General features: G+C 39.3%; 1 protein-coding gene across 1 annotated transcript in view; it reads right to left on the reverse strand.

The window, feature by feature from the left end:
• Positions 1-1,708: 1,708 nt before the first annotated feature.
• Positions 1,709-18,522, reverse strand: part of kkv (hyaluronan synthase-like protein kkv) — a 132,270-nt gene continuing 115,456 nt past the window's right edge. Inside the window, exons 21-25 of the mRNA XM_080272898.1 lie at positions 13,953-14,129; positions 9,715-9,879; positions 8,652-8,907; positions 5,924-6,054; positions 1,709-1,882 (exon numbers count right to left, since the gene is read on the reverse strand). Coding sequence (XP_080129024.1) covers positions 1,709-1,882; positions 5,924-6,054; positions 8,652-8,907; positions 9,715-9,879; positions 13,953-14,129 — 903 coding nt within the window. The remainder of the gene's footprint in view (positions 1,883-5,923; positions 6,055-8,651; positions 8,908-9,714; positions 9,880-13,952; positions 14,130-18,522) is intronic.

Below are 18,522 nucleotides of genomic sequence, written 5' to 3' on the forward strand. Positions count from 1 at the left end.
TTCTGGACTTTATATATTTGTATGCCAGGACTGGGGGCCCAATAGTGGTTCAATATCAGGAGGTGGCAAGACTGTAGAGTTGCCATCACGGGAGGACTATTTTATTGTGTTATTTTCATCACGTACGAGAAGTATGTCCAGGCGTGTGGTATGAGATGTTTTGCTGCTGTGACAGTTAACTTGGATCTGATGGAAACAATGTCTGATGATTCAGATTATGTTGTAGGACGAAAGTGATAGTGGAAATGAAAGTGTTACTATAAAAGAAAGAAAAAAAAAAAAAAAAAAAAAGTTTTGAGAATATCATTTTATCACATGGCATATGTCTGGCAGTGGAGGAGCTCCAGCACCACAGGTTTTGACAGTTCATGACACAGGTAATTATTAAAATTTTTACATCCTGTTAGACATCATTTTACTCAGGATATTATAGTCGATTTTTTGGTGCACTTATTTTATCAAAACAATTATCTTTATACTGTATATCTAAAAAAACCCTGTGAGTGGGACATCCAACCAAAAAAAATACACCCAAAGATAAAGGGTTAAGCAACGGTGTGCAAAGCTTATGTTAAGTATCAAATGTTTCTGATGTTTTGATTAAGTGTATCTCTATCTGTATGTATTAAATGCTAAGTTCATAAGCAATTCAAAGAAATAACTAATATATTCAGAGAAGTGATAGCATGTTCAATCTTAACCCTTCACCATGCACCATAATAATTTAATAAAAAACAATGGTATGTTATGTGAAATGCATTCATATGCTAAGTAAAAGGTCTGTAGTGAAGAATGTGTTAACTGAGGAATTACTGTATATGGCAGATGAACATTTCCCATTCAGACTTAGATACTGTACTAATTTACCTATTAAAAATGTCATACTTCATGATTCAGTATGGGTTATGAATAAAGCTGCTGTATCCAAGGATTCAACTGTAGCAGGAAAAATACTCATGACAATTCTGCTTATTGCCAGAATTGTGAAGACTCCTCTGATTAAAGTACAGTACTGCCAATCTTTGAAGCACAATGTACTGTACAGGCTGTTATCTCAAACAGCTTCCTTTAGCCTCTGACCTACAAAATACGCAAGCTAAAAATGCAATACCCATTACCTGTACATATTGTTTACAGAACAGTTTGTCCCTGTAACATGTGATATGTTTCAAGTGTTCAGTGTAAACGAAAAAAATAAAATCACAGCATTAAAAGAAAAGCAGCCAGTGTTTTTCTTTAGAGACCAGCATTTTTTCTCCTCCTAAATACAGTATTTTAGATTATTAGATATAATATTTTCTCATATTGGCAGAAATATACTTAAATATAATAAATGAATTACTTTTTTACAATTTGGGAAAGCATATTTTCACACCAGTATTTAAATATCCATCAAATAAAATACTTCAAATTTTTTTTTAAGTTATAAAATATACAGTCAGCTGTATATTGAACTGGATTTTTTTAGTGACATAATATTAATTGTAGCCTAAAGCAACCCTTTTATTTATCTCTGAAATTATCTGTACATCAGAAAAATATACATACACACACACAAACACACATACACAGCCTTGCTTGAATAGAGTCATCATTATGTCAAGGTTGTGGGCTCAAAATGATTTTTCCTTTGAAATACAGTACAAGAATCAGAACTGTACATTATAAAATGCACCCTTCCTCACAAACTAGTTACATCATGCCAAGTTTACGGGGTGTAAATGACTTCATCAGTATTCCTGTAGCGATTGCCACCCCTGACTGAAGGTGGAGCACCATAATGTTCTGTATCAGACTCATATGCATGGTTGACACTGCCACCATTTGGCGTAAACACACGATGATGGTCAGCATCCGATGCTATGGATGTACGGTTCCGTGGCTGTTGAAGATGCAGGAGGAAATGTAAGTTCCAAGAGAAATCATATTTAGCTTATAATACTGGCAATATATATATACTGTACATATATACATACCTGGTATACATATACGATATGTATGTAACATTATTTATACATGCTGATGATCTGAATCAATTCTCAAAGCAGATCATATACATATCTGATATTGTATATACCTGTAGTCCAATGGATTCACCATAGTATTAATTACGGACAATAATATCAATCTCCACATTTTTTTGAGTAGAAAACAACGTGAAACAAATATTGCTTCATTCACTTCACTACATTTAAAAAACTTCAGCATACAGTACATCCCCCTAGTACAGTGGTTCCCAAACTTTTTCTGGTCGTTACCCACTTTTCATACATGATCGTTGTCCATGGCCCCCCCTTCCCCAACCATAACCCATGATTACAGTGACTGTCTACACTACAGTCCTACACTCATCATGTCCATATAAAAATCACTCTAGCAAATCCTGTAATTTTATTGATTCCATTTGTTATTTTCTCTTTTGTTAAGTATTAATAAAGAAATGTGTATTTTGTCTTAGCTGAATCTTATATAATTAATGAAATGGTACTAAAGGAATAATAAATGCACATTTAAAAAATCCATACTTAGAGTAATTAAAAATTGCATTATTGCGAAAAGCTGATTCAGCAATTAAAAAAAATTCACTGGACTGAAAAAGTGTATTAATCCCACGCAATTTGATCTGATCTTTGAAGCTTACAAATCTGATAACTTTATAATTCTGAAATGATATGCTATCATAGTGAGCCATAATTATCTGCCACAACCATGGCCTTCAATTGCGACACACCCACCTCCTCCCAGACCATTTGCTTCTGAACATTCATGCCAGGTTCATTTTTCCTTCATTTGAATCCCCATTCCACTCAGTGTGAAGGGTGTTGTTGCAGATTATCAACAAGCATCTTGATTCTTGGTTTTGTTTCACTTAAAGCACACCGAAGGTCATGCTTCACTTCAAGTCTGTTGCGGTTTCGTTTTATTGTGGAGTAGTTGAGAGAATGCAGCCTCACATGAATAAGCTGATGAAAATGGTAGGAGGTGGCGAAATGCCAAGTCACATAAGTTTGGGTATGAAGCTGCCATTGATGACCAAAATACTGTGAGAGATACAGTTTCAAACTTCACCCTAGCGCCTGAATCCTCTTGAAGTGTCAACAGCTCAGTTTGGGCATCATCACTGTCATCAGGTATGCATGTCACTGGAGCAGTGAAGGGGAACCTTACTAGCCGAGAAGTTAGGCTTTGGATATCTGGGAAGTATCTTTTAAATTCCTCTCCACTGGCTACCTACTCTCTAAACTCCTTCGGTTCAGGTTATGGCCCCCTACATTCTGATATATGGCCCCCAGTTTGGGAACCACTGCCCTAGTACAAGCCTATATGAGCAGCAGAGGACGTCGTGTACTAGGAATTCGTGTACTGTGAATACATAAACTTATGGGAAAAACTACATATGGGCGGCAACCCCCTTCATGGGCAACCCTTGAGATGCCTTTTGGACCTAAATATTGCGGCGCTCATGACTGGCGTGTCACTCAGCCATGTTGCGGAGCTTCTGCCTGTCAGGGTTCTTTCGTTCCCCATGCTGTGTCTCTCTGGAACTCGCTTCCCCGGAGTTGTTTCCCTCCAGGCTTCAACCCGTGGCTATTCGGGTCTGACTGTTACAGATATTTTATGAACAGAGGACACCAGTAATCTGGTGTATGGATAATTTTTTTTTTATTCATTTGTTTTTCCTTCCTCTGCTCTGTTATTAAAGAAAAAAAAAACTATACAGGGATACTATCTAAGACATATTACCTAAGATAAAGTAAACCAACAAGATTATGGCTTTACTAGGTAAATCAACAAGGATATGGCTTAACTAAACCAACAAGAATATGGCTGCTCACCTTTACCCGTTATCACTTCTTGGGGGGGCAATCTCGTGTACTCGGGGTAACCCCGGATTTGGGCCACTCTTCGCTGCCCGTCTCGCTTACAAGGAGTTCAATTCGCATACAGTAAAACCTCAATATAACGGACTTCAATAGACCGGAATTCGCTTTTATCAAACTTCAGGAGCTACCGGACTAAATTCCTATATATCGGAAAAAGTCTGATAAAGCCAGAAGCAGTCCGGACTGCCTGACCATTTCAGCTGTGTTACCACAATAAGGTAAATTGTGGGGTCTTTGTATGCAGCATGTGTTAGGAGTGTAATGCTGTATGGCAGTGAGACCTGGGCAGTGAAGGAGGAAGACATTCGCCGGCTCAGACGTACAGAAATGACAATGATTAGGTGGATGTGCAGTGCGTCCCTGCGTCCAAGGCCTGGAGGAGCTGGGTTTACAATGGAAGAGTTGAGAGGTAGGATGGGACTGGAGTGTATTGGTGTTGTGATGAGGAAAGGTAGATTGAGGTGGTTTGGACATGTGGAGAGGATGGGGGATGATAATTGGGTGAGGAAAGTGAGAAGTGTTAATACTGTATTGGGGGTGGGGTTATGAGGGGTAGACCGAGAAAGACATGGGACGAGGTCATTAAGTGTGACCTTAGGGTTAAGGGACTGAACAGGGAGGCTGCAATGGATCGTGCAGCGTGGAGAGCCGCCATTAGGTGACCAAGGCCGACACATGCAAGCATGTTGGAGCCTTTAAAAACGAAACGAAACAAAACGAAACGAGTGTACAGTACAGTATTACTATATATATTATACCATTTGATTAATGTTGTGAAGTTATAACACAGTAAACTATCGCAATGGTAGTCAAAACAGTTTAAAAACCGTTCATGCGATCCAGACTAATATCTGATATCAGAAAAAGTCCGGATTAGCAGGGGGAAGTCCGAATGTCGCTTTTATCGGAATTTTGCATTTTTCGGAATGGTTTGGGCCTCAATTAGTCCATTATAGTGAGGACTTACTGTACTAATAAAAAATTCATTCATTCATTCATTCATTGCCAGACGCCATGTATCCCAAACGGGGTGGCCAAGGGCTTAGAGTTAATTGTTTTTACAGGGAGGGGCACTAATCCTCCACCAACCCCACTTGACATGTAGGGGTTATGCCAACAGCATCTGGTGTTCCCAGGCGGTCACCCATCCAAGTACTAACCAAAAAGAAAAAAAAATAATAATAGGTCCTCGCGTACAAGGGGGATCGTGTACTCGGAACTCGTGTACTATGGAGATGTACTGTACTTGCATGTGTCAGCCTTGGTCAACTACAGTAATGGCAGCTCTCCATGCCACTTGATCTCTAGCAGCCTCTCATTTCAGTCCGTCATCCCTGAAGTCACACTCTATGACCTCTTTCCAGGTCTTTTTCAGTCCGCCTTGACCAAGTCAACCCTCAATGTTCACACTCTCACCCTCCACGGCCAGCTGTTACCCTCCATCCACTCCACATACCCAAACCATCTCAGTCTACCTCTTCTCCTTACAACAATAATACATTCCAGTCCCATTCCTCTTCTAAATCCTTCATTTACAATTCAAACCTCCCTAGGCCTCTCATTGAGGGACACACGATACATCCATTTGATCATTCTCATCATTGTATGCCTGAGCCAATGAATATCCGCATCCTTTACTACCCAAGTCTCACTATCATACAGCATTGCACTCCTACGACATGCTGCATACAAGGACCGCCTGGCATGGAGGGAGAGCCTTCTCAATATCAAGAGGGGAAACAACTCCCTGAACTTCATCCACAGACTCCTTACCCTTGTTATCAAGCTATACTATGATATTAAAAAAAAATGTACTATTATTTTTTACTCTCTCCTTGTACCGGTGTCTAGGCAAAAAAACGTGAATTCATATAAGTATTCTACACTGTACAGTAATGGTAAAGACTATCAGAACACCTGACACATCTACTACATGTCCAAAAACACATATGTTGCATACTAGTAACTACTGATATTCCCCCAATCTACACTCAGTAATATGCCTTATAAACCCCAACACCAAAACTTGCTCTGCCCACCTTGCGAGCCCCAAGTGTCTGCATCTTGGACAAGCGTCGTTCTTTTGCAACTGTTTCCCGTCGTTCAGCCAATGCCTTGATGGTCTCCTGCCGCATGCTCAGTCGCCGCATGTCACCCAGTACTGGGGTCTCTGTCATTGATCAAAGGGTTAGTACTTGGTTCACAGCAGCAATGCCCTGCCTCTGCATATTACTGTACTGTAAATAATCTATGTTCAAGTCCTCCACGAAGAGTAAAATATGCCACCATATGAAGGCAACCCTTTCCAGTGTCCCCTACCAGAATAGTAGCAGTAGTAGTAGTTTTAGTCCCAGGTTCATCTGAATGTAAACACAATGGATTGCAGACTGAAAGTGTCACACTCCTGCAGTCCACAACCTTCCTTTAAGGAGATAGGAAGAGAGATGAGGGATGTTTATATACTGTATCCCCAGTCACTGGAGCTGCCTAGCAATATCAGCTCCACAACAGGAAGGTGTCCATACCCAGCACCACTCATCAAAGTAAGAGTGACATTAATACACAAAGACGAGGGAGAGTGGCCATGTGCAGTTTGCCACAAGGGCGTGGGAAGTAATTCCATCTTGTGCGGTGTGTGTGATAAATGGGTGCATAAGAGATGTAGTGGTATCAGAGGTAGACTGCGAGATAATGCTGATTTTATGTGTACGGCGTGCCGGGGTGGGCAGGTGGAGATTGTCAGACGTGAAAGAATTGAACTTGCTGGTGAATCTCTTGAGTGTGTGGAAGAGTTTTGTTATTTGGGAGACATGTTGTGTGCTGGAGGTGGGGCTGGAGCTAGCTCTGTGGCTAGGATGAGAAGTGGTTGGAAGAAGTTCAGGGAGCTCTTGCCTCTCCTGACATTGAGAGGGCTCTCCCTACGTGCTAAGGGGTCTTTGTATGCAGCATGTATTAGGAGTGTAATGCTGTATGGCAGTGAGACCTGGGCAGTGAAGGAGGAAGATATTCGCTGGCTCAGACGTACAGAAATGACAATGATTAGGTGGATGTGCAGTGCATCCCTGCGTCCAAGGCCTGGAGGGGCTGGGTTTACAATGGAAGAGTTGAGAGGTAGGATGGGACTGGAGTGTATTGGTGTTGTGATGAGGAGAGGTAGATTGAGGTGGTTTGGACATGTGGAGAGGATGGGGGATGATAATTGGGTGAGGAAGGTGAGAAGTGTTAATATTGGGGGTGGGGTTATAAGGGGTAGACCGAGAAAGACATGGGACGAGGTCATTAAGTGTGACCTTAGGGTTAAGGGACTGAACAGGGAGGCTGCAATGGATCGTGCAGCGTGGAGAGCCGCCATTAGGTGACCAAGGCCGACACATGCAAGCATGTTGGAGCCTTTAAAAACGAAAACGAGAAGCCAACCAGTTAAGCCACAGCCTAGGATCATTGCAGCACTGCAATAACAAAACACTGCTCATTTCATTTTGTTTATTAACATTCCAATAAGCTTGCATGCATCAGCATTAGTCATCCCATGACAACTCTCCATATTGATTGATCACTAGCCATCTCTTTATTCAGATAAAAGGCAGAGATGGACCACAGGACCCATCCACACAGCCCTGAGCCCAGATGGTGGAATTGGGACCCATTTTGATCAGAGCCCAAGTCCCATCTTAGCCCAAAGCCATACTGATGGAGCCCACCCCTAGTCTCCCCCTTATGTCTGCCACTAGGTAGCTGGGGCAAAGTTTTCTGGCTGCATGTCTTTGTTGGCACCAACCCCTGTATCGTAGTGGGACACAATGTGTCACATGTAAAGTGCATGTATTATAGTGTACAGGACAGAATATACAGTACACACATGAATTTATCTTTTAGGTGAGCATGGTAGTAAGAGCATTAGGCATAGCAGCCAACAGAAAATGAAATGAAAATCCTACACAGGAAATAGGACCTGCCTAGTGTATCCCAGAATCAAACTTACTTTTTTCATCACTTGTTGCACATTACTATACATAAGTTCTATAAACCTTTCTGACCATTTTTGTATGTTTTATCAAGCATGGTGAGCATTATTGCATCTCAACTTAATCCCTCCATTACAAGGAGTCTCTCCGAAGCTAAATAAAATAATTTGGTAGATAAAAATCAAATTCAATTTACAGAGTTAAGGTACAGATTCACCCGTTCCACAAAGACGTTCCAAAGCAAAATAAAATTGCCTAATATAAGCCACTTGATCCACCTTTTTGCCTTCTTAGGAGAGCTAAGGCCCTGTCATTATTAAGAAAACTTGGGTGGTGCATATAGCGTAGCCCTTTGCAACCTTTCCTGATGTCAACCAACCGTTCTTCAGTGGGTTTGAATGCTCAGTATTTTGGTTAGCAGTAGGTCCTTTAATCCACTATACCATTGTCACAACCAATAAGATACATTATGATAAAGTAAGATAAAGGGGAGACTACTGTACAGACAGGGCTGATGGACATAGATCCCAACACCTTTACAGGAAGGGGACTCTATTTAGCTGTATAAATCATAAGGTGGTTACCACAATAATATAAGCGAACATCACAATGATGGGGCTCAGGCAGATTTGATAAATGAAGTTTTGGATAACCAGTTTGTGTGTGTGTGTGTGTGTGTGTGTGTGTGTGTGTGTGTGTGTGCATGTGTTTTATATCTGCATTTGTATATCCATAGTACAATTACATAAATACAAAACATCACTACAAACAGTAACAGCACACAAACTGCAACGTGACTAACCATTGGTCATATTGTTTTCACCCGCTTCTGCTGAGATACTGAAGAACCGCTTCTTGAAGGCTACATCAAGAGTGCCAATAGGTTGTTTCCTCTGGCGGTGTCTTTCCAGGTTATGGATGGTTTTACGGCGTCCCAGTTGCCCACCGTGAACACTGTCATTGTCATAGTCACCATCAATGCCCTTCAGCCTCTGCAACTGTCGCACAATATCCACGGCATTTCTCTGGATGAATGCATCTTCAGTAGCATCTTCAGCCTGGGGAGCAATAAATGGATCAGCAGAATTCTCTTGTGACAAAGATATGCTATAGTAGTACTTGTAGTAGCAGAAACTGTTTGCTGTAATTGACAAGTATTTAATCCATCCATCCAACCACCATCTAAACCTCTGCTGTCCCATGAGAGGCGTAGGAGCCCAGGGCTAGGCAAGTTGGTCCTGACATTTACTATGAGTGACTTGCCTCACTCATCCCTGAGTGGCATTACGTGAGCAACAAACCCCAAACACCCCTTGAATATGAAATGACACAGGTTCAATGCAGTTGGAGTGCCTTACTTACCCACTAAACCACCAGGTGCCGTAGTTTGGTTATATGGTTACTACCCAGCATAGTAAATGTTTTTTGGCTTGTCACTCAGTGTAATGTAGAGTCACCCATAGACAGAAGGAAGAGGAAAGAATAAAGGAAAGAACGGAATAAGAAGATGGAAGGAAAGAAAGAAGGAAGAGAGTGAACGGCAGCCACCCGAGGGCAGCATTACATCTAGTGACTGGATGGTGAGCGCCCCCACCTACCACCAACAAGTATTAAATACAGCAGTTAAATATCACTTTTACTCTTAAATCTATATACAGTATTTATTTACAAATGTTGCAGAATGTATTACCGTAGATACCATAATGTCAACATCTATTATTCTATAATTTAATGATCAATGTTTTGATAATGCAAAGCTTACATATAATAACAGCACCAACTGTGGTAATGCTGATTCATTTCAGTTACATCTAACGGTAATATTATTCATACGAAATATTTTATGATAAGTGTACTTCTGGTACCTTCTTGTTGCAGCATGTGAGCTCGGTGGAGGACAGGATATGGGAGATGGTGCCAAATCGATGGAACAACATGGCAATGAACTGGATGACCAAGATGAGGGCAAAGAAGAACACAAACACCAGACCAATAGGCTCCAACTGTAGATGCTCCTGGCTGATGAGGACCTGCACAAAACTAACACTTTCAGAACACAAAACATATAGTACTCACTGTAAAATTGGCACATTTTACATTAGGCTTTGAGGCACTGTTCATTGGTGATAATCTAGAATCTCACCTAAGTGGAACAAACTAGTCAACTAATAAAGAGTAGGAATACAAAGAAAGTACAACCATATTGCATCTGATTCATCAAAGGCTATGGCCTATGTTTGTAAGAGCTGTTTTTACACAAACTTCTACTTTAACTTACTCAATTTCATGTTTATGTATAGGTATGAAAAAATACTGTACCTAACTATAAAGGTATCCTACAGTCAGCACTTTAAAGCAATTATGTGTAATAAAATTTGCTTAGACTCAAGCTTCTGTTGGTTAATTGAAAAAATAAAGCAAACTTAATTTAATGAGGTAACTTGTGGCAAGGGGCATGAGTAAATCACTGAAAAAAGCTCCAAATCTTAGATTTCTCAGTTTATCTTCATATTCCTCGAGTGATGATCAAAATTTTAAATTGGGAAAGTATTGGAACAATACAATCATCAATATCTTGTTTCCCACTGTCACATGACGTGGCGACATTTCAAGCATGGCTGGTTAATCGCCAGCTCTCTCTCTCTCATCACCTACCCATGCTGTAGGTGCTACAAGGAAGTGTGCACCACATGTGATGGACTATGGCACTGACACATCCCACCACCGATAGTTAAGAGTAAAATACCAGGCAATGAGACACAGTCTTACTTAACTCTCACTTGCAATTTTTTTTTTTTTTTTTTTCTTTTTTTTTTTTTAATGCATGGAAGAAGGAACCGATGGCCAAGGGCCTGCAAATTGCTCCCTTGAAGAAAAAACAAAAACAAGAGAGCTAAATTCAAGATCCATTCATTTTGAGATGCCTGGACACACTGCGTTCATCAGAATCTTTCTTGTTTTCCAATGAACCAAACAATTTTTTATCAAAAACAAAACTATCCAAAATTTCCCATATATGTTGTCATCAAATTATAGATTTACAAGTTAATGATGCAAAACTCATTCAAGTAAATTTAGTGTTCATTAAACTATGGCGCTACTACATGCTGTTCAGATTTTTCCACTTTCACAAATTTACATTTCAGTACAATGTCAGCATTGTTGTGATGTACTGTAATATATAAATTTGAAATTTAAAAGGATAAGTGCAATAATATCACACCTGAGAACTACTCTAATGTGAAATACTGTACTGTGGTTTTTAATTTAACTTGATAAATGTTTTTACTAAAACACTCACTAAAAAATCAGCAAAACTAAAAGTGACCACAAAAAAAGTGCAGGCAAAAAGAAAATAACAGTTCTTGTGTAGCAAAAAAAAATTAATTTCCTTTCAGGAGAAGGTAATGGATGGACCTGAGGAAGAGCAGCTTCAATTGCTTTGGCTGCTGCAATCAAATGTAGTGAAAATAAGGGGACCATTTCAACCCGTCTCTTAAAAAGAGGCAAGGGGTGCCTGAAATCTACAGAGCATATAAAATGCAAATGAAACTGATCCTAAAAGTATGTAAAATTCAGAAGTGGAAGCATCTGCCATGAGGAAGTTGAGCACTGCCTAGTCCTACTGTACAGAATGCTCCATGCCAAGACCACTAGAGTGAGCTAGACCTGATGGCTAGCTGCAGCTTGGCATGCCTGGTGTACACACTTCCACTTTTCAATCTTACAAACTATAAGGGCAGTTCCTTTCATATAATACAGGCACAGCTGAGACCAATCCCCTCCTTGACTTTGTAGCTGGCTGAGATGGTCCTCTCAATCCCATTACAATTGTATGTAGTGGTTTGGAGCAACTGATGCTTCTTCTTCAAGCACCCAATAGAATGACAAACTGTAAAGAGCAGAAAAAGGAAATTCCTTAGAAATACTGTCACATTACTGACCTTCATGCGGGAACTATATTTGTTATACTATTGCAAATTGTTCAGCAATAAACAGGTAGCTAAACTGATCATGCAAGAATTTAAACTAAACACTAAATAATCATACAAACTATCTCATTTGCTACTAGTGTGTATATTATGAACTACTCATCTACCTCAATTACTTTACAGTCTTCATATATTCTGGAAGTCAAGTCTTTCTTCACAGTTAACAAATGATTTTGTGTGCCTGAGTTAGAGAATTAAGATCATTTACATTTCACAACATGTTCTAAAGGAAAACTCAGCTATTTGGTCACTCTGGCTCGACAAGTTCTACTCGATTCCCCAAGGTTTGCTTCGTTAATTTCAAAGGTTATATGATATGCTAGGTTAAGTCATAACTCCTTTACTAGCCTATTGAAGTTTACATTTATTTAACTGCATAAAGACTCGAATAAAAATAGCAACAAATATAAAAGCCAATATACTGTAACATAAGCTTAGTTGCTTGCTTCTGTACATGGGCACTACCACACTCTGGTCAGATTAACCAGAATGGACTGAGGGACTCACAAAGACAACACCTAAAGCTGCAGTTGGTGTTGTTATTGAGTAACCTTGGTCTGTCTGTCTGAGAAGACCCATCAACCACAGGCAAGCAATTGTCCCTGCACAGCTGTCATGTGAAGTGAACTGATGTTCCCTTGCAGCTGACAGCACTTCGCCACAGTGAGGAGTGGGGAGGGGAGAGTGGAAGTTTGGTTCCTCGATGGACACTGCATTTGCATCTATCCATGTAGTTAACATGGGGACCATAGTAGGCTCCACATCACCACATTATTTGGTTACATGGTCACCACCTAGCACTGCAAATAGTTTCCTGGCTTACAGGAAATCATTTAATCTGTGAAGTAAAACTACAAATCACAGTCAGTCCCTGTTGCTAAAAGGAAGTACAGCAGAAAATCACAATGCAAATACATTTCTATACACACTGTTATGGAAATAAAATATCATTTTCATGAAAAATGACATGGTACAGTGACCCCTCATTTCATATGACTACTACTGTATATCCCCCAAAATATACTGCATAAACAAAATTTGCATAAAAAGAAGCTTAAGAACCATAGCTTTTTTAGTTAATGGAAATGAAAAAAACAAAGTTTTCTCCAAAGTTCTTATTTTGGCCTTCTAAGAAATTGTTTTTTCCTCAAACACATAATGTACATTATAGTAAGATTAAAGACTTACTGACCATCAACAGACAAGGTGACACCAAGTAACAATTAAGCGGTATAGTGTTTTTCACTTACTATGAGAGCCGATGATGTGCACAAAGCTCTGTAAACGAAATCTTACTAACACTGAAATGCATGAGATTCCCAATTATCATGCTTTTGGTGACTTTTTCCATGTTTTTCCAACCTTAATGTGAATGGAAGGCTGTAAACTGACAAAAATTGCCTTTTAATTTCTATTATGCTATATGTAAATGTTGTAAAAATCCAAGCAAACAGAAACTAGGTACTGTTTGTATTTATGATGCTGCACAAAGTGATTTTGTGCTTACAAGATCTATACAAAATGAAGGGTCACAGTATAGTCCTTTCCCATACAAAAAGCCTGTAAAACTTATTAATGACCATCCTAAATTCAACACCAGAAAAACATGACTAACATCCTTTAAGCAACAGAAAATGGCCATACTAACACTGGTAGAATTATCAACAGTCACACACAAAGTTGGTGACCAGCAGGCAGTAACTGGACAATGGTGACACTTTTATTTGCATATTCCCTCTCTCTCTCTCTCTCACACACACACCTTCCCTTCTACTTTTTATACTGTCCTTACATTCTTTACCAAATAACACTATGCTTAGTTACTATAATCAAATTAATCTAAATGCTGAGGAATGAGTTGCCTGTATTAGAATGTCATGATCGGTCAGAAAGGCATCATGCTGAAAAAACTGTTAGCATGCTGTGTCAGGAAAGTCATGCAAATAAAGACTCATGGGAACTCCAAAGGTAAATCATGTAGTGAGGGTGGGATGCAGGATGGTGGGTAGATAACACCCCCAATATAGTACAGCCAGGAGGGATGAGGTGAGTAGGGTGCGGCAGACACCACAACCAGCACACAAGGGTCAAAGAAGGCTGCCCAATGTTACCTCCTGGGTCTCTGGTATAATTGTGATGTTCTCCCTGATGCCCAACGGCCAGTCGATATGCAGCTCATCTTTGTTCAGTTGCAGGAGGAATACAATGAGCACAAAGAGCGCGTTGAGCATGAAGAAACCGAAGAAAGATTTGTTTCTAAGTTCCTTGAGGTCGATCTCGATTTTCCTCTGTAAGGGTGAGACACACACACCAAACCCATCACATATGTGTGTTTCCAGCCAAGAGTGACAATAAAAAAAAAAAATCTTACCTCGCTGGTTTCTTCGATGAAGGTGATGTTGGTTTTGACCCCCAGTGGCCAGGTGATGTGAATAGTATCTTTGTTGAGTTGGAGCAGGAATACAATAAGGACAAAGATAGCATTCATCATACTGAAGGAGAAGACTGCTAGATTCCGAAGTTCCCTTAAATCACCCTCCATTTTTTTCTAGAGGGGGAAGAGAGGTAGAGAGGGGAGACAGGGATTAGTTCATGCAATAAACACCTAAGCCTCTCAAAGAAACATAGCATTAATTGAGATAACAGTCAGCTTTATTAAAAGTGGGACTGTCATTTATACCATGCATGCCAATTTGCATACTCAGTACTCCAATCTGACAGGTCAAAAATAATCTCAAGGGTGTCCACTTATAACAAAACTGAACTGAGAAGGTTGAAAACAATAAGAGTATCCCCGTCTTTGTACAATGCGACCACACCAACTTGCTATGTACATAAAACAACACGTACTTTTCTAATAGACACCGTACAACTGTCATCTATGCTAATTTGCTTCTAACTAGTACATTATCCCTGATACAGTACTATATACCATGCTTGAAGATATGAATTTTCTGTAGCTTGCATACAATGACTCACTGCTACCCTCATCATCCTAACCCAATAGTCCACAATGGAAGGATAAAAATCAACCCAATATAGTCTCCCTCTCTTGTGCTGTAGGAAGTATAAGATATGACCTGGATTCACAAACAAACTAATAAGCAATACCCTCCTTGGGAGAGGTGGCGACTGAGTCAGCAGAGATGGTCTACTATCCCAGTGGATGCAAGTTCAATTCCTGGTTGGGGTAGGGAAGAGTTTAGGAATCTGAATTTCATTACAAAAGATTTTAATGACCTACCGTTACACCCACCGATATATTACAATGCACCAGTCCTATATGAGACAAATGCAGCATGTATTGGACATGGACAGTGGGTGTTAATGCCTAAGTGATGACACATGGGGGTATGTGTTATTTAGGAGGACTGCTGGGTCTTAGGGAATGGGCTGTTAATCCTATGCTCAGTCAGACGCATTAAAATAAATAAAAATGTTAACTGATTTTGCAGGAAGGACAAAGAAGGTACAGAATCTCCCTATGTCTTTCTCTTCCAGCAAAAACAAATATTAATTACAAAATTAACTTGATCATAAGTTTGTTTGTGAATCTAGCCCTTGATCTGCAGCACAACTGTTGGGCAGTGGGGTTGCCACATCCTTCTGCTACTACAACTGTACTAAGAGGGTGGAGGGGGAGGGTTTCCAGCACCCTAATCTGCTCTTTTCAGTTGCCTATTTATGACTTACTCTTTCTTCTCTTTCCCCAAAAATACTAAACTGATAATTTTTCAATACTTAAGATAGAAAAATATATAGTCACAGGTCAAAGCATCATTTTACTGTAAAGTCACTTTAAACTCATTACAAATAGAGTATCTTGTACTTATTTTGTTCAAGAATTAGCCATAATCATTGCTTTCTACCCTAACAGGAGAGCTATCTGAGGAGTAATGTTATTCAGTCCCAATATCTATGTCCCAATAAGAAGACACTGGGCATCTAAAAGTTCTATATACAGTAGTGCAAAAATAATGTCATGCCTAGGTGTGGTGTGCGCACAGTAGTTGTGGTAGATAGTGTAGAGGAAGATCAGTAGCTGTCAGATGTTATATGACAGTTGTCACAAGATCATTTAAGTTGCTTGGGATATGAAATCAAGTGTGTTTTGTCATAAGTTAACATTCCATATGTAAAACAGCATAAACGGGGATAGGTCAGTATAGTATTATATTAATCTGCTTTTGTTTTTCCTCAATATGAAAAGTTTTCATCAGATGCTACTTTCATCATCACACAGGGATTCCCATTCTGACTGGAGGAACCGAGAGAGGAGACTCTGGCCACACCTTGTGTAAGTGTAAACATGCTGTGAAAAACATTCGGGCAAAGTGTACCTCAAAGAATGCACAGGACAGGTTGAGTCCAGGAGATAAATAAAAATAAAGGTGATATGTAAAAGCTGAGGTCAGTTTTGCAATAAAAACTTTTTATAACAATCAGTGTTACTGTCAAATAATATGGTCAAGTATAAAAAAAAACTGCTTCTGAATTCCAATACTGTGATGTATACTGTAACTTCTTTTCAGTAATATGTGAGAAGAGTTGAGGTCTCTCCGTACATACTGTTAAATATCACCTGAACTCTGGACCAGGACAACACAACTCAGTGTCACTTCAGTTCATATTATCATGTGCTTAAATGGTTAAAAAATCTTGCATCAACCTAATAATCAACCATGAAGTATTGTATGTTGTAGTTTTGGCAGTCAGAATCAAACCATGTATTGTACAGTATATTTCATGTTTAATATATATGGCGTTAAAATATTTCCTTGAAGTCTCACACAGGTCCATAACATTAACATATAATGTAACTAAAGCGTTCATACATACTTAGTAAAACTTATATATCAACAATAAATTAAAATCTATACACAAAACTGGAATTAGTAAAGCAAAAATAAAAGAATTCTAAGCATTTGTACACAAATTTTGTTAGTGATCGCACTGCAGTGTCAAAATTGTTGGTACTGTACTGTATATTTCTGAAAGTTAGGTCATATAGTTTTAGTAATGAGTACTGTACAGAGTAATAAATAAGACTGCGCAAACTGCTGCCAATGCTGAAGTAACTTAAGCATGTTGTCCTATGCCTGATTGAGGCCACAATGGAGTACCACAGTGTGCACATGTAAACTTAGTAGTAGCACATTGACTAAACTAAGTAATGTTGCAAACACAGAAGTAGTTAATGTGAAGAACTGTGCTGGTTATACACAAAGGGTGTTCCATTCCCAGTGTAGTTCAGCAAGACAATCACACACTGAGAGGCTGGAGTTTGGAGAATTTAGTGAACATGGCAGTATACTTACGTATGGTCATATGTAGTATCACGTGCGCCTTGTATGCGAGTCTCCTCCTCTTATAATGTACTTTTACTTTAAATTAACTTATGTAAGTGCTTAACTGCACTTTCCTTAAAATTACATGTAATTATCGATGATACAGTGAGAAGCACTGCATCAACAACTTATAATACAAAATTTTACTAAATGTAATATAATCTGGCATATTCAGCATAGTATGTTATGTAGTATACCCTTATGCTAAATGTAAAGTAATCTGGCATATTCAGCATAGTAGATTATGTTGTATAACTTTATGCTAAATGTAATGTAATCTAGCATATTCAGCACAGTTTATTATGTTGTATAACCTTATGCTAAATTATGTCAACAAATAACCCTGAAATAAATAAACGTGTGTGTAACAAATGAGTACTTTATCAGCATCTCTGCTGGAAAATAAAACAATCTGTTGAAAGGAATGACCAGGAATTATCCATGGAGGGGCATTTCTCTTGCTGTCTGCCATTTCCTGGTGCTTGGAGTACTGAGGAACACATGTTTCAAGGCTTATGAAACAGCTTATGGTGCAAGACTTCAGAGTGCAAATTAACTTAAAAAAATATATTTCCAGTTGTTCCAAGGGATCATTTGACTCATCTGCTTCTTATGACATACTATGTTTGACTGGTGCTCCTTTCAAGTGATTTCATTCAGCTCAGGATAGGCTTTTCAGACTATAGAGGAGTTAGGTCTGACCACTAGTCAACCTCTTCAGTACAAGAGGCCTTTCCTGAGATTAATGAAACTACCTGGAGGTAGAAAAAATAAAATATGATCAGATTCTAGAGGCCATAGTCAAACTTACTACTGGTGCCTGAACCCATTCCCTCATCCTAGGCTTTGCTTTATCACACCCCAAATGACAGTGAAAGGCCAAAGCAGTATAGTGGCCATAATCCCTTACTATTCCACCAGGAACATAGGGTACTTGGGCTAAGTTATCTAGTCCAGACATATAAGGTAAGCCTGGACATCTGCTTATCCCTGAGCAGCATTAGGTGAGCAATAACCCCAACCCTTCCTCAGCCTTACATCCTCAGGGGTCACATCCTGGTGGAATATGCATCAAAACTACTAGACCACCAAGTGTCCAACAACTTACTAAATAACAATGGCCAACATTTCCAAGGAAATGCAGGATGGTTTCCACACAACTCCAGTACAGTGACAGATTTCTAAGCAAATTGCCATGATGGTTAATAAACATACAAGAACATAGGATCACAAAATTTGCGAGTTTGTATGGTTTCACTTTTGACCCCATAAAACCCTTAAAAAAACCTAAATCTAAAAAAATGAGAAAGATGACTGGGGATTCTTGCCCAAG

The sequence above is a fragment of the Coenobita brevimanus genome, chromosome 52, assembly GCF_032717465.1.
Source record: "Coenobita brevimanus isolate Jiangsu-jjx chromosome 52, ASM3271746v2, whole genome shotgun sequence".
In the NCBI taxonomy this organism is placed as follows: domain Eukaryota; kingdom Metazoa; phylum Arthropoda; class Malacostraca; order Decapoda; family Coenobitidae; genus Coenobita; species Coenobita brevimanus.